This window comes from Rattus norvegicus, chromosome 16 (genome assembly GCF_036323735.1).
Source record: "Rattus norvegicus strain BN/NHsdMcwi chromosome 16, GRCr8, whole genome shotgun sequence".
NCBI lineage: Eukaryota > Metazoa > Chordata > Mammalia > Rodentia > Muridae > Rattus > Rattus norvegicus.
Genome location: NC_086034.1, coordinates 17,263,528 through 17,286,214, shown reverse-complemented (window position 1 = coordinate 17,286,214; position 22,687 = coordinate 17,263,528). Strand labels below are relative to the sequence as shown.

General features: G+C 46.6%; 1 protein-coding gene and 1 long non-coding RNA gene across 6 annotated transcripts in view; one reads left to right on the top strand and one right to left on the bottom strand.

The window, feature by feature from the left end:
* Window positions 1-8,030: 8,030 nt before the first annotated feature.
* Window positions 8,031-22,687, top strand: part of Nwd1 (NACHT and WD repeat domain containing 1) — a 73,454-nt gene continuing 58,797 nt past the window's right edge. Inside the window, exons 1-4 of one of the 5 annotated variants that reach the window (XM_063275922.1) lie at window positions 8,031-10,333; window positions 10,488-10,629; window positions 11,094-11,691; window positions 17,203-17,288. In XM_063275922.1, the coding sequence (XP_063131992.1) occupies window positions 17,205-17,288 (84 nt within the window). In that variant the 5' untranslated portion in view covers window positions 8,031-10,333; window positions 10,488-10,629; window positions 11,094-11,691; window positions 17,203-17,204. Of the gene's footprint in view, window positions 10,630-11,093; window positions 11,692-17,202; window positions 17,289-22,687 lie in introns of those variants that run through there. The other 4 variants (XM_039094986.2, XM_039094985.2, XM_039094990.2 and 1 more) reach the window with 4 other exon arrangements.
* On the bottom strand, window positions 13,221-22,209 carry LOC120097437 (uncharacterized). The gene is made up of 3 exons (XR_005494824.2): window positions 21,930-22,209; window positions 21,240-21,397; window positions 13,221-20,618 (listed from the first exon to the last, which is right to left on the bottom strand). It is a non-coding gene; the product is annotated as an uncharacterized LOC120097437 (long non-coding RNA).

Here is a 22,687-nt window from a genome sequence, read left to right as displayed (position 1 = left end):
GAGACAACCCAAAGAGGCCCCTCCCTGGGAACAAAGAATCAAGAGGACTGCATGTGTTCTGGGGCGGAGGGAGAAAAAGGTATAAAGGGCTTCGGATCAGGTACTACTTTGATGTAAGAGAGATATATAACCTTTTGATACTTAAAGATGAGAAACACAATGAATATCTTTTGGGCCTTATGGAATGATATTTTGAATGGTCTGACGGTTGTGAATTTTGAGGAAATAGACACTTTATCATTTACCGGTATTGCAATATTCATTCTTCTGATTTACTATATCTTCTCAAAAGACAGGGCCCTAAATAGTAAATTTCTAGCCTTAGAAAAGAAATTACAAGTAATGCTAGAACAGAAATTTCTGAAATTTATAGATGACTCTGAACAACAGAGAGATAAGCTTAAGTCTTGGCAACAGGAGCTAGAAGAGACGCTAGAAAAAAGAATTCGACAACTCATAGATCAAATTGAACAGCAGGGAGATAGAGATAGAATCTGGAACAAAGGCCTCCAGACGATGATCATCCACAGGGTTATGAAGAATTTGAATGGCAACCCATGGATGTGTTAGAATTGAGGACATTTAAGGAAAGCGTAACTAATTTTGGAATGCATTCACCATTTGTAAAACAAATCTTGATTTCTTGGGCTATTAAAAATAGAGTAATCCCCCAAGACTGGAAAGATATGGTAAGAGCAATTCTAGAGCCTGCTGAAAATTTACAATGGATTTCGTGGTGGAGAGAAGAAGTGAGGGAGATAGCACGACAAAATAGAGCTAGGGGCAGAGAGATTTCCACAGATCAACTGCTTGGTGAAGGCCGCTTTGCTGAAGTAGAGGTGCAGGCTGTATATGATGAAGAAACTCTGGCATGGTGTCGATTGTCAGCCTTAAAGGCCTGGGACAAAGTCGCAGAATCAGGGAAAAGACTTGAAGCATTCACTCAAGTCATACAAGGTCCTAAAGAAACCTTCCCTGACTTTTTACAAAGGCTTACCTCAGCTGTGGAAAGGAGTGTATCAGATTCAGCGGCAAGAAAGGCGATAATTGAGTCTTTAGCGTTTGAAAATGCAAATACCGAATGCAGAGAAGTAATCAGACCACTGAAGGCGAGGTCCGCACCAATAGATGAGTGGATTAGATATACAGCTATTGTTGGATCTTGTTCTCCTGATACGACTGTGATAGGAGAAGCTGCCACTGGGCAGCTAGAGATGACCCAAGATTTCAAATGTTTTAATTGTGGTGAGCAGGGTCATCTCAGATATTAGTGCAAGAAAAACCAAAGTAATACCAAAACGGGGACTATGCCTCCTGGAATGTGTCAAAGATGTGGCAGAGGTGGACATTTGACTAAGGAATGTAGAGCAATAACAGACAGATGGGGACACATCCTGCCAAAAAAACTCCCAGGGGGGCCTCTCGCAGGCCCCAATGCCAGGCAGGGAGAGTTCTCTTCCTCAGAACAATTAAACGGCACGACTTCAAAAATAGATGTTCTGAGACCAGAGGAGGCTGAGGGAAGTCCTATGGACAATTCCAAAAGCCTCAAAGGGAGCAAAAAACGAATATTTTGGCAAACGTCTATAGAGGACCAAAGGCCAAAACTAAAAATACTGGTAAACAATATTGAAATTGAAGGAATGGTTGACACTGGAGCAGATGTTACCATCATCTCTCCAAAATCTTGACCCACTAGTTGGCCACTTCAAGGAGTGGATATGCAGTTTCAAGGTGTTGGCACTTTATCCCAAATAAAACAAAGCACCAGGTGGCTTAAATGTATAGGACCAGAAGGTCAGGTAGGAAAATTAAGGGCATACGTGGCTGATAACGTGGCATTAACTTATGGGGAAGAGATCTACTACAGCAGTGGAAAACTCAAATTAATATCCCCTCAGTTTCAGGGTCTGGCCCTGAAATTCATCAGGCTCCTAATAAAAACTTTAAATCAGTCAGGGAATGTTATCAAGGACAGTTAGAGACTGTCCAAGCTGTCCATAAGCAAGATACAGCAGAGGCTGACAATTTAGTGCTACCCCAAGGAGCCACTGCTGTTAAGACAACAACAGCCTTGCCACTAAGGTGGCTGACTGACCAACCCATCTGGATTGATCAGTGGTCTATGACAAAAGAAAAACTACAGGCATTAGAACAGCTAGTCCAAGAGCAGCTGGAGGCTCAGCATATAGAGGAGTCCACCAGCCCTTGGAATTCTCCAGTATTTGTCATTAAAAAACGGTCTGGCAAATGGAGGGTGTTGACAGATCTCAGAGCAATTAATAAGTTTATTCAGCCGATGGGTTCCCTGCAGCCTGGGATCCCACTGCCTTCTTTGTTGCCTAAGGAGTGGCCTATTATAGTGATTGACTTAAAAGATTGTTTTTTCACTATTCCTCTACATGAAGGCGATAAGGAAAGGTTTGCCTTTTCAGTGCCTACCCTCAATAGAGGTTGCCCCATAAAAGGATATCAATGGAAAGTCCTGCCACAAGGAATGTTGAATAGCCCTACCTTGTGTCAATATTTTGTACAGCAGCCATTGGAGATGATTCGCAAACAATTTCCCCAATCTATTATTTATCATTACATGGATGACATTTTATTGTCTGATTCAGATATAAATATCCTGGAAAGAATGTTTGATGAAGTGAAAAAAACCTTACCTTGCTGGGGATTACGAATCGCCCCTGAGAAAATACAAAGAGGGGATTCTATTAATTATCTAGGGTATAAAATAAGTCTACAAAGGATTAGGCCACAAAAGGTGCAAATCAAAAGAAATCAATTAAGGACACTTAATGATTTTCAGAAACTACTGGGAGATATTAACTGGTTGAGGCCTGTGATTGGCTTGACCACTCAAGAGTTGAGCAATTTATTTCAAACGTTACAAGGCGATAACGATTTAAATAGCCCAAGGAGACTATCGGGTGAGGCTGAGAAAGAGCTAGCTTTGGTAGAAAGGAAATTGCAGGACACAAATCTAGATCGTATTGATCCAAAGATGGCCTGCGTCTTAGTCATCTTACCCTCTACTCATTCCCCTACAGGAATCCTCATGCAGAGGGAAGATTATATCTTAGAATGGATATTTTTAGCACATAAACAGAGTAAGAAACTGAAAACCTACATTGAGAAGGTCTCTGAATTGATACTTAAAGGAAAATTGAGACTTCGACAATTAGTTGGAATGGATCCGGCTGAAATTGTGGTACCTTTTACTAATGCAGAAATTGCCTCTTTGTGGGTACAAAATGAACATTGGCAAAGAGCATGCAGTAACTTCTTAGGAGAGATTAACAACAGATACCCTAAAAGCAAGCGACTTTAGTTCATAAAACGAACTAACTGGGGGCTGGGGATTTAGCTCAGTGGTAGAGCGCTTACCTAAGAAGCGCAAGGCCCTGGGTTCGGTCCCCAGCTCTGAAAAAAGAACCAAAAAAAAAAAAAAAAAAAAAAAAAACGAACTAACTGGATCCTCCCTCGTATAATAAAGGGAACTCCAATATCTGGAGCCCCTACATTTTACACTGATGCCAGTAAGTCAGGAAAGGCAGGATATAAATCAGAAAATGTAAGCAAGGTGACTGAGAGTCCCTATAAGTCAGTTCAAAAATCTGAATTGTATGCAATACTCATGGTGTTGTCAGATTTTCAAGAGCCTCTTAATATAGTAACTGACTCTCAATATTCAGAAAGGGTGGTTTTACACATAGAGACTGCTGAACTTATTCAGGATTATTCTGAATTGACATCACTATTTATTCAGCTACAACAAAAGATCAGAAATAGGAGTTACCCACTATATATAACACACATAAGATCCCATACAGGTCTGCCAGGCCCTCTGGCGCAAGGTAATAATGAAATTGACCAGCTACTGATAGGAAGTGTACTAGAGGCTTCAGAATTCCATAAAAAACACCATGTTAACAGCAAAGGCTTAAAGAAAGAATTCTCTATCACTTGGCAACAAGCCAAGGAGATTGTGAGGCAATGTCCTACTTGCTCGTTATATAATCAAACTCCATTGCCTACAGGAACTAACCCTAAGGGCACCCAAAGAAATGAAATTTGGCAAATGGATGTTCTCCATTTTACAGAGTTTGGTAAGCTGAAATACATACACCATACTATAGATACATATTCAGGATTTCAATGGGCAACTGCCTTAGCATCAGAAAAAGCCGATTCTGTAATTACACATTTGTTAGAAGTTATGGGTATAATGGGAATACCCATATAGATTAAAACGGACAATGGTCCAGCATATATCTCTAACAAGATTAAGCGCTTCTTTGAATATTATAATATAAAACATGTTACAGGTATACCACACAATCCTACAGGACAAGCGATTGTGGAGAGATCTAATCGAAGTCTAAAGGTGATGCTTAACAGGCAAAAAGGGGCAACAAAAACTCCCAGAGATAGGCTACATAGTGCTTTATTAACCTTAAATTTTTTAAATGCTGATGAACAAAACAGCACAGCTGCTGAAAGACATTGGATTGTGGAAAAGACTACTGAACTAAACCAGCCTGCTTATATTAAGGATATTCTGACGTCAGAATGGAAAATGGGAAATGTGTTACGCTGGGGAAGGGGTTATGCCTATGTTTCTACAGGAGAAGAAAAGCTGTGGGTTCCTTCCAGGCTGATAAAGATCAGACATGACAAGGGGAGACCTCCTGAAGTCCTTGGCGACACAGAAGAAAAGGGAGACTAAGACAATCAACAAATAGGTGATGTATATATGAGGATGTTTAGGTCTGAACTGGCTGAGGCTAAAATGTCTATAAACAGCCAGTAACATTTTGAGTACGAATTTCTCATAACTTGTTATTATATGCATCCTGTAAAATGGCATGTATTACAAAATTATGTTACGGTTTGATTATATGATCAAACTAACCTGAAGAAAGGCAGTCACCTTTCTTTGTTGATCTTTATTTTCTAAGCTGTGCACCCTGCTTACTCCATGTGGATGCGCTTACAGAACTATCTGATGCTTGTAAAGTTTTGTGTGCTGCAGGATGAAAGAAGAGAAAGACAGCCCTGAAATGATCCACACTCTGGGATGCTGAGATTCCGGGACCTTCCAGTCCAGCTTCGTGTTTGATTCTCCCTCAATGACACTGAATCTGCTTCATTTAAAGTCTTGCTTTCAGAACTTTTCCAGAATGGCCAGCTTACTTATCCAGCCCTTCAGACTGTCCTAGTCAAGATGTCAGCTAAGCGATGAACTTTCTCAGCACAGAGTGACTGGCAGGCAAATCCCGGCTAGCTCTACTTGGACAAAGCCAACTCTTCCTAATTCCCCTTGGGCCCCAGAAGGGAATTCTTCGCCCCAATTCAGCTGGAAACAGACGAGGAAGATCGTCGTCCCAGTTTCTTATATTGGGTGGATGGTTCTGGTTATTCTAAGAGCTGTGGATATGTTTTCTTTTAAGGGATACTATACAAATGTAGCTTTGGGCAGGGGGAACTAGAGAATTTAAACTCAGGGATTGCTACCTTTCCTTTCCTCTTTTCTATCCTTCTTAGTTTAAAAAAGGGGGGGGTGATATAGTAATACATAGAAGTTAGAGAAATAGACAAACAGGGATAGATTAGCAAACTTACTTTTAAACAAAATTTTATGGCTATATCTTACATTGATAGAAATGTTTGTAATTGATACAAAGTTGAAGCTGCAATCTTTTCATTGGTATAGAATGCATTTTACACAAATGCGAGGTTTTCATTGGTATACTTTCTTATTGATTTATAATTGAGATTAATATTGCTACTTTAACATAAGCATTGTGCCTCCACTATGCATCTAAGAATACAAGTCTTAGACCCAGTCCTATAACTGCTATTATACATTATTTTTAGTTGATTAACCAGTACCAGCTAAAGACCAGCTAGCAAAGTCATGGTTCTGAGTCAGTTTAGATGGGTTTTGGAAATACTTCGATTAGAGAGGGCCAACAGTAGTCTATGCTTAACAGTTCAGAAACGCCTGTGTAGATAGGAAATCTTCAAGGGCGTCAGAAGTCCACAGAATAACCCGTTTATGGACATTTCTTCGTCTAGATCATTTGACTAGAGACCTGTCTGCCCCTGACAGGACCCCTTAGACTCGAAGAAGAAATTGAGCATCAGTGGAGTTGCCCAAATTGTGGTGACACAGCCACTGAGCAAATTGCTTCAATTTGTCTACAGACAAAACACTGTCCATAAAAGGACAAATTATGCAGAATAGTCGACTGATAATCTCTGCCAAGGCAGGGTGATCAGCCCTTCAAAATCTGCATTACAAAGGTCTGTCAGATGATCCTGGGCCAGAAGGCTGAAGACTGATGCTCCGACATATTAAGGAATAGGGGGACTGTCCAGGTGATCAGCAGTCTCTATAAATTGGCTAAGCTTGGAAGCCATGTTTTCTGCTTCCCATATTTTCAGGTAATATTAATCATTCTTGGATTTCTGATGTGGTTGGAGACTGGTAGTCTCATAGACAACCCAAGCAGTTTAGTATTGAGAAAGATGATAAATCTGTTAGGGTGGTTTTCAGGTGGCATAGGATCTAGAACCAGGATATAGTCAGGTATAATTTTTAGTATAAATGACATGGTTAATGAACAAAATTGATGAACTGGGTGATGAGTGTATTGTTGGTTTTATAAATTGCAGAATGGTAATAATAATACTTAGTTCACATATGTATAGGGAAAGGTTTTTTAACTAGACAAAAAGGGGAAATGTGGTTTGCCTTGGAGTTCTCTCTGAATTTGTAAAATAAAGGCAAGAGTGCGAGATTTGGGCAGAGGGAGAAGTCGGGAGCGAGAGGGGAGGAGTCAGGAGGGGGAGGAGTCAGGGGAGGAGAAAGGAAAGAAGCGAGGAGAGAGTTGTGGGAAAAGGAGAAGCTGGAGACCTGGCAAATAAAAGGTGCAAGGGATGAGGGATTTGGGAGCTAGGAATAGGACAGTGTAGGGTGGATCTGCCCAATCTAGACGCTAGATTGTTTTCATATTAATTGAGTTGCGTTTTCTTTGTACTGGCCGATTCGGGTTGGAGAGGAAACTGCAACAAACTGTAACACTTGAAGATTTCATTTAGATCGCCTTCATATATGAACATATTTGTGAGGCTTTACTGTATTAGGTTTCACAATATGCTTCAAAGACCCTTAATTTTAGCTGTCCTCCCCATGTTCCCTCCCTACAGCCCTCACACTCCCCACTCCCCACTCAATCCTCTCACTCTAGCTCCACCCACGCGTCCATGACTGTCCATTCTAGCTCCACCCCCTATCCTTGACTGTCCATTCTAGCTCCACCCCATCCATGACTGTCCATTCTAGCTCCACCCCTATCCAAGACTATCCATTCTAGCTCCACCCCCTATCCTTGACTGTCCATTCTAGCTCCACCCCATCCATGACTGTCCATTCTAGCTCCACCCCTATCCAAGACTATCCATTGTAGCTCCACCCCCTATCCTTGACTGTCCATTGTAGCTCCACCCCATCCATGACTGTCCATTCTAGCTCCACCCCATCCATGACTGTCCATTCTAGCTCCACCCCCTATCCTTGACTGTCCACTCTAGCTCCACCCCACCCATGACTATCCATTCTAGCTCCAGCCCCTGTCCATGACTGTCCATTCTAGCTCCACCCCCTGCCCATGACTGTCCATTCTAGCTCTACCCCCATCCATGACTGTCCATTCTAGCTCCACCCCACCCATGCTGTTCATTCTAGCTCCACCCCCTGTCCATGACTGTCCATTCTAGCTCCACCCCACCCATGCTGTCCATTCTAGCTCCACCCCCTGTCCATGACTGTCCATTCTAGCTCCACCCCACCCATGCTGTCCATTCTAGCTCCACCCCACCCATGCTGTCCATTCTAGCTCTACCCCCTGTCCATGACTGTCCATTCTAGCTCCATCCAATCACCCCCACCCACCGCTGTCCATGACTATCCATTCTGCTTCCATTTCTAGGGAGGTCTATCTGTCCCCCCCCCCCCCAGTCCCTTTCTCTATACCTCACCTGTCTAGTTGAATGGACTGAGCTTGGTTCTCATTGACCTAAGAGCTAATATCCACATAAGCACATGCATGCCGTATCTGTGTATTTGTCTTTGTGGACCTGGGACACCTCACTCAGGATGATTTTCCTCTACTTCCTCCCATTTATCTTTACATTTCAGGAAGTCATTTTGTTGTTGTTATTGTTGTTGTTGCTGTTGTTGTTGTTTTGAGACAGGGTCTCACTGTGTAGCCCTGGCTGACCTGGAACTAGACCTGTAGGCCAGGTTGGTCTCAAACTCAGAGATGCTTCTGCTTCTGCTTCCTGAGTGCTGGGACTAAAGGCATGCGCCATGACCCGGCTTTTTTATTTTTTATTTTTTTAATGATGCCATTTTTTTTTAAAACTGCCAAGTAACTCTATTATATAAACAGACCACATTTCCTTTATCCATTCTTTTATTGAGGGACATCAAAGTTGTTTATGATTTCTGGCTATTAAGAATATAGCAGCAATGAACAGATGTCCTCGTGGTAGGGTGGAGCAGCCGTTGGGTATATGTCTAAGAGTGGTATAGCCGGTAGAGAGGTAGGCGGATTATGCATTTTCTGAGAACCCAGTATATTCATTTCCACAGTGACTGCACTAGTTCGCACTCCAGCCATGAGGAAGGGTGTTCTCCTTGCTCTGCAGCCTTGTCAGCATGAGCTGTCACTGGTGTTGCTGATCTTAGCCTTTCAGACAGGTGTGAGGTGGAATCTCAGAGTCGTTTTGATTTGCATTTCCTTGATGACTAAGAATGCTGAGCATTTCTTTAAGTGCTTCTCAGCTGTTTGAGGTTCCTCTATTGAGAATTCTTTGTTTGAACTTTTACCCCATTTTTAAACTGGGTTATCTGTTTTCTTGATATCTAGCTGTTTGCTCTTTATATATTTTGGATATTAGCCCTATTTCTCCTTCTGTGGGCTGCCACTTTGACCTGTTACCCTGTCCTTTACTGCACAAATGCTTCTCAGCTCAGAAGGTCACATCTATTAATTGTGTCTGTGCTATAACCCCAGTTAATTTTTTTTTCTTTTTTCTTTTTTTCGGAGCTGGGGACCGAACCCAGGGCCTTGCGGTTGCTAGGCAAGCGCTCTACCACTGAGCTAAATCCCCAACCTCCCCCCTCCAGTTAATTTTTTAAATTTATTTTTAGTGTCTCACTATATATACCAGGCTGATTTGGACTCCCTATGTAGAGCAGGCAGGCTTCGAACTCACAGAGATTAGCCTGCTTCTGCCTCGAAGTGCTGGGATTAAAGGCGTGCGACACCATGCTCTGCCTTGGGTTTTCGGGGGTAGCAGAGACCTGTCATCCCCTCAAATGTGCAAGCGTGGTGATGTGCCTCTTCCTTCCTGAACTTGAGTGGGCGCTGGAATCAGGAGCTGTGCCGGTTCGCGCACAATTCCCAGACTTAACTCCAGAGGGCGCCACTGCCCTGCTTGCACGGAGCCCAACCTAGCGACTTCCCTGCTCCGCAGCCAACTGTGCCTTGACGTCACTCAGCCTTGATGCCTGTTCCACAAGGTGGGGGATGTGTTAGGCTTGCAAAAGATGGCTGAAGGCGCACAGAAATGCCCTGGAGCAGCACAGCGGTAGGTAAACCACTCTAAGAACCAAAGACCTAATGTTTCCCCAAATGCTACTCCTGCAGTCCTGGAGCAAGGCAGAGAGAGGCAGGAGGATGAATTCAACGCCAGTCCAGCTATATGAACTTGTCTCAAGCACATGTAAGCAAAATGTATTCACATGCCTTTAATTCTAAAGCCCGGGAGGCAGAGGCAGGTGGATCTCTGAGTTTGAGGTCAACCTGGTCTACAGAGCAAGTTTCAGGATAGCTAGAGGTACACAGAGAAACCCTGTCTCCGGAGGGGAAAAAAGTCTTTTTGTTTTTTAAATTTATTTATTTATTATATATAAGTACACTGTAGCTGTCTTCAGACACACCAGAAGAGGGCATCAGATTCCATTACAGATGGTTGTGAGCCACCGTGTGGTTTCTGGGAATTGAACTCAGGACCTCTGGAAGAGCAGCCAGTGCTCTTAACCTCTCAGCCATCTCTCCAGCCCTAGTTAGTATTGTTATATATGTACACCTGTGACCAGCTCACACACATGACTACAGCCTGCTGAGCCTGTTTCTGTTCTTTGTGTGTAGATGGTTTCAGAGCTGACTGCTCTGCACTGGACAAGCAATGAGGGTCCCCAGCCCTGGGAGAGGCTCTTCAGCTGTCCTTCGTTGCCTGTAGTTCTGTGTCTAGGGTGAGCCCTGTGCAGTCTTCTTCCTCTCACGTTAACATGTCCATTAACATTGACCTGGTTCCTGTCTTGTTTCGGAAGCCATTTCTAGGGAGGCTGTTTCACAGCAGACTTCCTGCTAGTCTGGCTCTTAAATCTCCCTGTTGCCTCTGTGCAGGTGATCCCCGAGACTTGGATGCAGGAGCTGTGATGTGGATGTACCCCTGGGGCTGGGTTCCCACCATCTCCTGATCTCTGCATTGTTGTCGCGGAGGCTTCTCTGCCGAGGGCTGGGAGCTGCACTTGTCTGCAGGTCTAAGGTGTGATGTAGTCAGAGACAACGCTAGTCTAGAAAAGTGGCGATAGTAGATTCTTTTCTAAGATCCGTGACCTTAGCCCCGAGAAACCGGCTAGGTTTCAGTACCAGTTCAATCTCCTTCCTGTTGAGTGGGTCTTACGTCGAATTAGACAGCCGTATTTTCTTAGTGACTGATGTGGGAGGGCCCAGCTCACTGTGGGTGGTGCTCCTGGGCGGGTGGTCCTTGGATGTCTAAGGAAGCAGGCTGAACAAGCTGTGGGGGGCAAGCCAGTACGCAGCATCCTCCATGGCTTCTGTTTCAGTTCCTGCCTTGAGTGCCCTCAGTAATGGGCTGGAGGTAAAGGTGGTCATGAGTCACATCCAAGGTAGTTGCTCAGTACAGAGCACAGGTCGGCAGGAAGAGCAACGATTGCTCTTAACCTCTGACCCTTCTCCAGTCCTGAAGCACATTTCCTGTGGCCCTAGGATGGCATGACAGCCAGCGCCAGATGTGGACCAGACAGCATTGGGTACTGCTGCCACAGAGAGCTCGGCTGCTGTGAGGTGTCAAGCCTGGTACACAACAGTTAATCGCCATGCCTGGCCAGGCGCCCAGCCTGGGCTGCGGCACAACCAGTTCCTTTTCTTTATCCAAGTTGCTGGGGGAAGTCAGCTGGGTGACCACAAAGGAACTAAGACAAAAGTTTCCAGGAGAGGCAGAGCCTGGTTTCCACTGTGGCTCTGAGCCCAGGGAACTCTCTTCTTTCACCCGCATCTCTGAGAGACTTCCGAATGATGCCTTCCATGGCAGTGAGAGGGAAGCTGGCGTCCCGAAGAGAGCCGGGAGCTGGTGCTGCAAAGGGCCCTGAATGTGTGGAAGAAACCCCACGCTTGCTGAGGTGTTTGCAGTAATATACAGGAGCCAAAACTAGGCAGCTCCCCAAGCACCCACTGAGCTCAGATTTGTCGGTGAGTCCTACTGTGCGCTGGGCATGCGGACCCAGGTTCCCAGGACGTATGCACCTATGGGACCCACACTCCCCAGGGAGAAGGCATTGAACGCGGAGAGCTGTAGGAGCTGAGGGTGAGTACGGCACAGAATACGGGTGGGGCCCAAAGGGAATGGTTGAAAGGACACATTGAATCAAGGACCTTCAGGAGAGGTAGCATTTAAACTGAAATAAGAACGGGAAAGAATGTGCAAAGGGAGGAGGTAAGGTAGGGACGGGTCCTCTTCCTCCACCTCCCCTTCCTCCTCCTCTTTCTCCTCTCCCCTTTCTCCCCTCCTCATACCTTCTGCCTTTTTAAATTTATTTTTTATTTTTTTTATTTTTTTAAGATTTATTTATTTATTATATATAAGTACACTGTAGCTGTCTTCGGACACACCAGAAGAGGGCATCAGATCTCATTACAGATGGCTGTGAACCACCATGTGGTTGCTGGGATTCAAACTCAGGACCTCTGGAAGAGCAGTCAGTGCTCTTAACCACTGAGCCAACTCTCCAGCCCCTGCCTTTTAAAAAAAATTTATTTATTTATTATATACACTGTAGCCATCTTCAGACACACCAGAAGAGGGCATCAGATCTCATTACCAATGGTTGTGAGCCACCATGTGATTGCTGGGATTTGAGCTCAGGACCTCTGGAAGAGCAGTCAGTACTCTTAACCGTTGAGCCATCTCTGTAGCCCCCACCTTCTGCCTTTTTGAGGCAGGATCTCCTATAATCTAGGCTTGTCTCCATTTGTTATGCTGACCCAGGCTGATCTGGAACAATAGCTTCACTGTCACACATAGCCTGAGTGTTGCCCCACCCCCACCCACTTGGTGTCTATGACAGTCTCATGATGTTCAGACTGGCCTTGAACTCACCATGTATATAAATGAGGATGACTTTGAACTCCTGATCCTCCTGCCTCTACCTTCTGACTCATGGGATTATAAGCGTGCACTCCCATGCTAGGCAAACACCCCATGTGTGAACTACCATGTCCAGTTTAGGCCAGGGGACCTTACAAGGGGATCCTGCCTCCAGGGAGACACTGACATCTAGAGAGATTTTTTTTTCTTTTTTTTTTTTTCGGAGCTGGGGACTGAACCCAGGGCCATGCGCTTGCTAGGCAAGCGCTCTACCACTGAACTAAATCCCCAACCCCCTTGGAGAGATTTTTTTTTTTAAAGATTTATTATTTTATGTATATGAGTACACTGTAGCTGTCTTCAGACACACCAGAAGAGGGCATCAGATCCCATTACAGATGGTTGTGAGCCACCATGTGGTTGCTGGGAATTGAACTCAGGACCTCTGGAAGAGCAGTCAGTGCTCTTAACCCCTGAGCCATCTCTCCAGCCCCCTTGGAGAGATTTTTGATTGAGGACTTTGGTGGCAATCGGGGGTGGGGAGGGTGGGGGTGCTTTTTATCTTTAGTGACTACAGCTAGGGACCAGTAGGAAAGATTACACTCTCCCACTGCGTCCCCTTTCACAGAGTGGTTCAGTTTCATGAAGTAATTGAGTAAGCCAGCGTCAGAGGGCATAAAGACCTGGGGTCGGGGTTGGGGATTTAGCTCAGTGGTAGAGTGCTTGCCTAGCAAGTGCAAGGCCCTGGGTTCGGTCCCCAGCTCCGAAAAAAAGAAAAAAAAAAAAAAGACCTGGGGTCTTGGGGCAAAGATCAAGACCAAAATGTCTTGAGCCTCCTTTAAATATCTGGAAGCGATCATCAAGGATACATGTTCGCGGAGCTGGGGATTTAGCTCAGTGGTAGAGCGCTTACCTAGGAAGCACAAGGCCCTGGGTTCGGTCCCCAGCTCCGAAAAAAAGAACCAAAAAAAAAAAAAAAAAAGATACATGTTCGCACGCTGAGTATGAGGCGGTCTTGTGTGTATGAGTGTGACACAACCTGTGTGTGGACTGCACTGTATGGTCCTGGGATCAACTCAACTCATGGGGCTTAGCTGCAAGCTCCTTTGCCCTCTGATCCATCTTGCCAGCCTTGTGGTTTGGTTCTGTTCTGCTTTTTAACTTTTGACTTTATTTTTAGTTTTTTGGGACAGGGTCTCTCTGTGCAACCTTGGCTGTCCTGGAACTCACTTTATAGACCAGGCTGGTCTTGGACTCATAGAGATCCACCTGCCTCTGCCTCTTGAGTGCCGAGACTTCTGGTCTGTGTACCATGTGTGTGAAGTGCACCCTCCAGCCAGAAGAGGCTGGATTCCTAACATTGGAGTTACAAGTGGTTGTGAGGTACCATGTGGGTCCTGGAACTGAGCCTGGATCTTCTGGAAGAGTAACCAGTGCTTCTCTCCAGCCTCCTCAGATAGGGTGTTGCTACAACCTAGGCTGACGTGTGACTCATAACCTTTTTGCCTCACCCTCCAGAGTGCTGGGGTCGCAGGTATGCACCACCAAGCTATTCCTTTAACATATTAATGTTTCATGTTACATATATGACATAATATAGTGTATATATTTATATATGTATCTGCCCGGCCCCCCGCACTCTGTGTGTCCTCAGTGCCTAGTTCATATTCCTTTCATGTGCTAACACCTTCATTCTCCTGTTGACCCATGATGCTGCCTGACAATTTCGTGTGGGGCAGGGATTCCCGAGGGGCTTTTGCTCTCAATTCTCAGAAGATAAAGCTGATGCCTGAACCAGGAGGCTTGAGGCTTCCATGCTCCAAGAAGACAATGCAGGAGCCAGTGCTTATGCTGCGTGAGATGAAACACAGGTTCGTTCTGTGTCTGCCACTGGAGTCGAGAAGACTGAGAAGTGGGGAGCGTCAGACACAGCCAGGGAGGTTTCCTCCCTCTTTCCCTCCCCATTCTCCTTCCCAATTACCCACATCTTCACTGAGAGTCAGTCTAGGGCAGTGGTTCTCAACCTTCCTGAGGCTGTAACTCTTTAATACAGTTCTTTATGTTGTGGTGATCCCCAGCCATAAAATTATTTCCATTGCTGCTCTATAACTACTTTCACTGCTGTTATGAATCATGACATAAATATCTGTCTTTTCTGATGATGTTAGACAATCCCTGTGAAGCTGTCTTTTGTCTGCCAAGGGAGTCATGGCCCATAGGTTAAGAGCAACTGATCTAGGATTTTGTGCACGCTAGAAACTAGACCACATCTGAGCCATCCATACCACCGGTCACTGGGGGATTTTAGGGGGTGGCTCCACCCCTAAGTCATGTCCCTTGCCCCTCACTGGGGGACACTAGGCAGCAGCTTCACCCCTAAGCCTTTCACCAAGCCCTCCACTCACTCGATGTTCCTGGCACCCCTAGTCGCGGTTCCCTACGCCTGAGGTCTGCAGACATCGATGTGTTCTGGGTCAGCATATATAGTGCTCCAAGAGACAACTATGTTGTAAAACCTTCACTGTGCCTGAATACTGGTTTATGACAGAGGCAGAGAGAGGGAGAGAGAGAGAGAGAGAGAGAGAGAGAGAGAGAGAGAGAGAGAGAGAGAGAGAGAGAACTACTCAAGGCTCCCAGCATCCCTTCCTTGGACTCCCTCTGCATACCTGGGCTCAGGCTCAATTTACATAGAGTCCTCAGGGAAGCCAGGTATTAGAAAGATTGTCTGGTCCCTGGGCTCCAGCACCCTGTGCTATGAACCACAGTTGCTATGGTGATCACTGAAGCTTCCTTGAGAAGCTCTGATGCCTGAAGGAGGCAACAATATCCAGAGACATGGGGAAAGCCTCTGTTCCACAGCCTGTTAGCCCTTGCTGACACAAGCACCTGGGCATCTTTGCAGGAGTGCCGGGGGTGACCAAGGCAGCAAGTAACCAAGGGACCTAGAGCACGAGATACGTCCGCTCTCACAGGTGGCCACACCTGGCCAGCCTCCCGGGAGGGTTCCTCAGGTGTTCCTGTGAGGTGCATGGGTCTCAGGACCTTTCCTGGGGAAGAATTATCCAGGCGGATGGGAAGCATGGATGTGGGACCCCTCAGCCCTGGCACTCGCCAGCGGCTTCTCCAGGGTCAGATGGGCTCTCTGCCAGCACCCTCTTCCAGCAACGCTGTGGTAATTTTCATCAGCTCTACTGTCTCAGGTAAGGGTGGGGCGGTGGCTCGAGACAAGCCGCCACTCTTGACGGTAGTAGGGATGCCTCAGGGTGTCCTCCAAAAGACGCGTGTGAGAAGACACGGGCTGGTGACCCACATTGGAATCCTTGTCAGAGCTCCTCCTGGACTCTCCATCACATCGAGTAAACTGTTGAACACAACTGCGGGAATAGCCTGCTACTGCAGCCGGTGGTCACAAGAAACGGCCTGGGTGCTCTGCTCTTTCTGTTTTGCCTGTGTGTGCTTGGAAGTTGCTGGACGCAGACCCTAGCGTTTCACATACACTTAACAGGTACTGCGATGATAACTTGTCTAAAGACGAGGGCCCTTATGTCTGTCCCCCCAAATGCTCTCCCACTGTGCCACACTGCTAACCTCCCACCCAAGCAGCATTTCCTTTAGAAAAGATTTTTGTTGTTGTTGCTGTTTATTTATTTGATGTTTTTGTTCTGGAGATAGGATCCAGACAGCCATCCTGGGCAGCTCCCAAGTCCGACTCTGAATAGGTATTTTGAGTCAGTGACTTCGGGTTGTGGTGGACCTGCCTAGAATCGCCCAATGAAAGGCTGGGGGCGTGGCTCAGGGGTAGACCCCCTGCCTAGAATCCCCCTGTGCAGGGCTGGGGCGTGGCTCACAGGTGTAGTCCCTGCCTCACCTGTGAGTTCTGTGTCAGCACAGCAAAACACACAGCACCGAAAACGTACCTGGTTCACTCTATTTCAGAGGAACTGGGACTAATCCTGTTATGTGTTACAAACAGAGCCTGGAATGGATCAGCCTGTATTCGTCCGTGACCCTCCTTGTTTATCTGGCTTGTGATCTGCTGATTGTCCTGGCCGTGTTTGGTGCATTCTCTTGTTTTGTTGCGGTGCAAGGGATGAAACCCAGGGCATCCCCGGTTTTGGTCCAAGAGCTTATGAGCCCACTGTGACTGAATCACGTCTCCCTCGGATAAGGAGGACACAGTGAGAATTTACACAACTGCATGGGGCTGGAAAGCATCGGAAACGCCTCCTGCACGCTGGGGCCAGAGGCTCCATCTCCCAGTGTTCCCTGCCCCACACACCACACTGGGATCGTTCTCCTGGGCTGGGGCTGGGGCGGCTTGGGTTGTGATACTGCGGAGCTCACACAGGCGACTCCGCTGATGTGGAACCGTTGGTTTCTTTGGTTTGACTCCATGTCATTTTGATATTTCATTCGTGTGTGGTCTTTCTGTGGAGAGAGTTGTGTGTGTAGCAGGACAGCACATGTGTGTGGAGGTCAGAAGGCAACATTCAAGAAGAGTGTGTTCATTCGTGTTCCTTTACTGCTGAGCTGTCTTGCTGGCCCCATCTTTCTTGTCCTCCTCCTCTTCCTCCCCCTTCCCCTCTCACTCCTCTTCCCCTCCCCCTCACCTCCTCCTGTGAGATTTAGGAGGATTCCCATCTTGCAGGGGTCTGGTCTTTTGAGCACAGCAGTGGGCTGGTCAGACTTCTGGAATCTTCTCTCTGACACCCTCCTGACTGTACCTTGCAGATATGGACACAGAGCGAGAAGCCCTGCAGTGCACAGCCTACCCAGAGGTTCAGAGCTTCTGCCAGAAGCACGGCTTGGCGTTCGAGGTAAGCGTCTGTGTTCACCTGGAAAGCCACGCCACCCCTTGCCTTCTGTTTGCTGCCTTAGTGTTGGGTCTCAAAATTCAAAATGTTTGTTTGTTTTCAGAGATGAGGTCTCATTTAGCCCAGGCTGGACTTGAACTCATTGTGTAGCTGACGACAATGTTGAATTTGTGACCCTGCTATGTCTCCCTCCCAAGTGATAGGATAACGGGTGTGTGTCACCATGCCCAGATTATGTAGTGATGTGGACGGATACCTGTGCTTCATGTGTTTAAGTACAGTATAAGTTTGCAAACATTATGCTTTTCCTGGTAACTATTATCTCAATCCCATGTTCATATAATAAAGTGTGACCACATGGAAACTCTTTGGCAAGGGATATGTGACCTCTACCATGAATGTGGGTTCTACAGCTTAAGGGTCTAGGATCTGGTTTGGTCTCTGACTGAGATAGCATAAAGACAGTGGGCTATAAAGTGCAGGTGACATTTCCCCTACTGATGGGTTCTGTTAAAGACAGGTCTGGGGAGGGGAGAAGTCTGGCTGGCATAAAGAAGCTCACCAGGTTATTACCCACATCTACTCACAGCCTTCTGAGTGGAAAACAGGTCTGCAAATCCTCCACTGAGGAGACAGCTCTGTGGGATTAACATCCCTGGTTCTTCCAGGGTTAATCTGTGAGTACCCCTGCTCTCCGCATACCACCAAGCCAGTTGTCCTAGTCGATTTCTAAACCAGATTTGTGTAACGTTATTTTATACGATTGGGTGTTGGTCTGCATGCATGTCAACGAACCACACGTGTGCAGTGTCTGCGGAGGCCAGTTGAGGGTGTCAGAGTCACTTGGAAGTGGAGTTACCAATGGACTGACTGCCAGGTGAGGTCCTGGGAACAGAACCTGGGTCCTCTGTAAGAAGAGCATCGCTTGAGCCAGGATTTCAAGGCCAGCCTAGGAAGTATCAGGAGATGATGTTTCCAAATAAACAAGTAAAATAAAGTTAGCGGAACTTGAGAGTATGGCTCAGTGGTAGAGCATTTGGCCCACCTGTGAGAGGGCCCCATCATCAGCACCATCGGAGCAGAACAGTGACAGAAGGGACTCTCACACTGAAGGCTCCAAAATGGCTATGCTTGCCCTTTAACACCCTCCTGGTGCCCCATGCTGACGACAACACTAGCACCAGTCTAGCCCAGCAGGGGTAGGAGAGGGAAGGGGCTGCCTCTGGAGGCTTCCCCTCACTGCTTCTCCCCTGCCTATCTCCTCTCAGCCTCTCAGTCTCTCAGATTCTCATCGCCCTAGTTGTTTCTGATTTGCATTTCTTTCTCTCTGGGCTACAGAATTTACAAAGGCAGAGTGAACTCCCAGTACTCTTGGTCTCCCCTTCTTTCCAGCCTGCACTGGGTCAGTGCTGCAGGCTGCCATTTGGCCCAGCTCCCTCCTACCAACCTCTTCCCACACCCCGACTTGCCTCACCTCCCTGTCAGCTTGTGAGCAGAGGTGGACCTCCTGTGTGGTTGCTAAGGAGAATTTGCTGGGTCATTTCCTGTTGTTCTCAATACCATGCCTCACAAAGCCTGTTCCTAGCAAGCTTGGACATGTCCCCCTTTTAAAAGGAACGAGACAAAAAACACCCAACATCTCTAAAAATGTTAAACTGCTGTGGAGACAGTCTCATGAAATCCAGGCTGACACTGACCTCTCTGTAGCTAAGGATGGCCTTTAGTTCTGGATCCGTCTGCCTCTACCTCCAAGTGCAGGGATAAAAGGCATAACCTCATCATCGTTCCCCCCGCCCCCCTCCCCACACACTACACACCGGGCATCAAACCTGCAGCTTTCTGTGTGCTGGGCAAGCACTCCGCTGACCAAGACACAGACTCAGCCCTACCAAGCCAGTTTCATTTTTAAAGATTTATGACTTTTTATTTATGTGCACACGAGTCCGTGGGTGGCTGTGTCACGTGTCTGCAGGTGTCTGCGGAGACTAGAGCTTTGGGTTCCCAGACTTAGGGTTCCAGGCTGTTGTGGGATTTGCGAGATGCTCAGGGCGAGTTCTGAGGACTGAACTCAGCTCTCTGAAAGAGCAGCAAATTCTCCTGCCTTAGTTAGGGTTCTATTACTCGGAAGAGACACCATGACCAATGATGTGTTTATAAAAAGATAAAGAGGGGGTTGGGGATTTAGCTCAGTGGTAGAGCGCTTGCCTAGGAAGCGCAAGGCCCTGGGTTTGGTCCCCAGCTCCGAAAAAAAGAACCAAAAAAAAAGATAAAGAGAGGGGAGATATGCTCTATGGAGGTGTGGGGGGAGGGGGTACCTCTGAGAACTCATGCTGAGGCATCCCTTCCCCCTGAGAGACCAGCCAGTCAGTGGTGTAGTACAGAATAGAGTTTATTCAGAGCATGAGGAGGGGAGTCAAGAGGGCAGTAGAGACAGAGAGAGAGAGAGAGAGAGAGAGAGAGAGAGAGAGAGAGAGAGAGATTAGAGAAGTAGAGGCTGGCCATGAGCACGTGGAGAGAGGGGGAGGAAGGAGAACAGGAGGACAGAGTAGGGTCAGGAAGGCAAGAGCACTTAGAGAACAAGAGAGAGCAGGGGCAAGCAGCCCCTTTCATAGTGTCAGGCATACCTCGCTGTTGCCAGGTAACTGTGGGGCAGAGCTTAGACAGAATGCTAACATTCCCCTGTTTTGGTTTAATTAAAAAAGAAAAATTTGGAAGGAGTGATGGAGCAGGTCGTCGTGATCTCTGACTGCTTCCTGCTTGCTTCAGGGTGACGTGTCTCTAGGGAACCTAGAAATGTGGGTATGGGATGTTGGTCCAGTCTTTTTTTTTTTTTTTTTTTAATTGTGTCAAGCCAGGAGAGGGAGGGAGAGAGAGAGAGAGAGAGAGAGAGAGAGAGAGAGAGAGAGAGAGAGAGAGGAAGAATGGAAGAGCAGAAGAAAGAGTGTTGGTCCAGTCTTAAGAGTTGGCTGTTTCCTTGTTGTCCAGGGTCTATGGGACCACCTGAGGATAGGTCAGAAGGAAGAAGCCCAGTAGAAACATCTGTGTCTGTGAGAGGAGGTTAGAGCATCTGGAGGTCGCTTCTCTGGAGCTGTCCTGGTGTAGTAAGCGCCTGGACTTGATAAGATGCTGGCACACACATATGTTTATTACAGGTAGAGAATAAGGTTAAGTACGTTGGGGAGAAAACATTTTTTTTCCTTAGATGTACATTTGAAACCCAGAGGAATCCCACCCTTTGGAATAGGTAGTAAGTGGGAACTTTGGACAGATGTACTTATCTGGGTGGAGTCTATTTGGTCCATGAGAGGTAGGTCTGAGTGGGTTTCCTGTAGCCTATACATTTACAAAAGAGATAACAACAAAAGTTAACAACATGAACATTCTCCCTCTTTTTTTTTTTTTTTTTTTTTTTGGTTCTTTTTTTCGGAGCTGGGGACCGAACTCAGGGCCTTGCGCTTCCTAGGCAAGCGCTCTACCACTGAGCTAAATCCCCAACCCCCAACATGAACATTCTTTAAGATGAGCTTCTTGTGGAGCAGAAGGAACAAGAATTTATTATACAGTTGTATTGTATAGTGGAATGTTTAGCAAGAAGGGGAAATATGAAGCATTTAATCAATGAAACCTAAGTTTAGGTAAGGAAGTAACAGATTAGATCTGTGAAAGCTTGTGTCTGAACTAGTTGCTAGAAACTGAGTTTAGAGGTCTGTTTTCTCAGTTGTCAAGCTACAGTTACTTTGGGTGTCAATGTAGTCAGAAATCTGGGGAATAGATTATAATCTAGAAGTCATATTATTTAAAAAATGACAGAGCCATTTTTACTAGCCAACAGTTCCCTGTGGTCTCTGGTCTTCGAGGCGTCTAGGGTGGAGTGAGTCAGTCTGTCTTTCGAGCCCAGAAGACAAGAGCTTTTTCTCTGTGGAATGGATATCTATGACATGAGAAATGACTTACCTTGATTTAGACAAATCTTTGACTCTGAGGGTCTCCAGTTTTGTCCACTGTGTTTCTCAGTGGTTATCATATCACAATCAGGGCAGACTCTTGAAACTGCATTCATATCTTTTGAGACCTTGTCGGGGTAAACTGTTAAAGGATTCCAGAGATTCTATCTGTCATAAACAAATATATTAACAATTAGCTGACTTCTGACAAGATTGAGAGCTATATCGATTGGTTATATCTGAATAGAGCACACCATAATTTAATGACAGTAGCAAAAACCGTTATTTATCAAGACAGGATAGGAATGAAAATCTTTTTTTTTTTTTTTTTTTGGTTCTTTTTTTTTTTTTTTTTTTTTTTTCGGAGCTGGGGACCGAACCCAGGGCCTTGCGCTTCCTAGGTAAGGGCTCTACCACTGAGCTAAATCCCCAGCCCAGGAATGAAAATCTTAAGTAACTTCGACAGGTTGTGTAAACAGAGAAAAACACATTTTGTATTAGCACAGAAACGTTTGGTTTTGCATTAGTAGAGAAACGCTTGGCTTAGGGTTGGTGTGGGCCACAATGGGAAGAAATAAAGCTGTCAGCGGTGGCAGAAGCGGCAGTGGCAACAGTGTCAAGGGGCAGGGGTGGTTGGACACAGGCGGGTGGGACGGAGCTTCCTCCGGGCAGCTGGAAACCCCTGACCAGTGTTTCTAACCTGTCCCGTGGTGGGCGGGGAAAGCACCCCAAGTGTTCTCCCGGCGGCAGCAGCAGGTCCAAACAGAACTACAATAGTGCTCAGAGTGGTCAAAGAAGACAGTGGCAACGAGGACAGGAGCAGATAGGGGTGGGCAGGGCCAAAGCTGCTTTTCCTGAGGCTGCGAGCGAGGGGAGCAGGCAGGCTGGGCCCAGTGTGCAGCTTTGGCGAGCAGAGAGCAGGAGCTCCTCGCACGAGAGAGTGCCAAGTGTAGGGGTGGCAGATGGTTGCTGGCATGGGAAAGCTAGTATCACAGAGTCCCTGGCAGGACGCAAGGGGTGGGGCCAGACCCACTTTTCAAGCGGCGAACCAGGAGCTGCAGTGCCACAGCTGCAATGAGAGAGGGAAGAGGGGGAAGCTTACGCTGTGGATGGCTACAGATCGCTAGCAAGAGAATTGTTTCATAGTGCCAGTTTAGTGGTCATGTAGAGATAATTGCTTTCTGCTTACTGTGAATTAGACCAAAAGGAGAGAGGAAAATCTCACACAAGGGAGAATGTCCTAGAACGAGGGTCAGTGAAAAGGCTGAATGTCTCCATCCTCAAGGGTAGCACAGGGGTAGCTCCCAGCTCAAGAACTCTCCCCTGGCACCATGGGGATGTTTACTCTGACCAGTGGGGATTGGGGGCTTACCAGTTCTCTGAAGTTTAGGCTAGCGATTGGATCTCCGTGTAGTAGTGTGGTGGTGGTGCGGGGGGGGGGGGGGGGGGTGGAGGTGG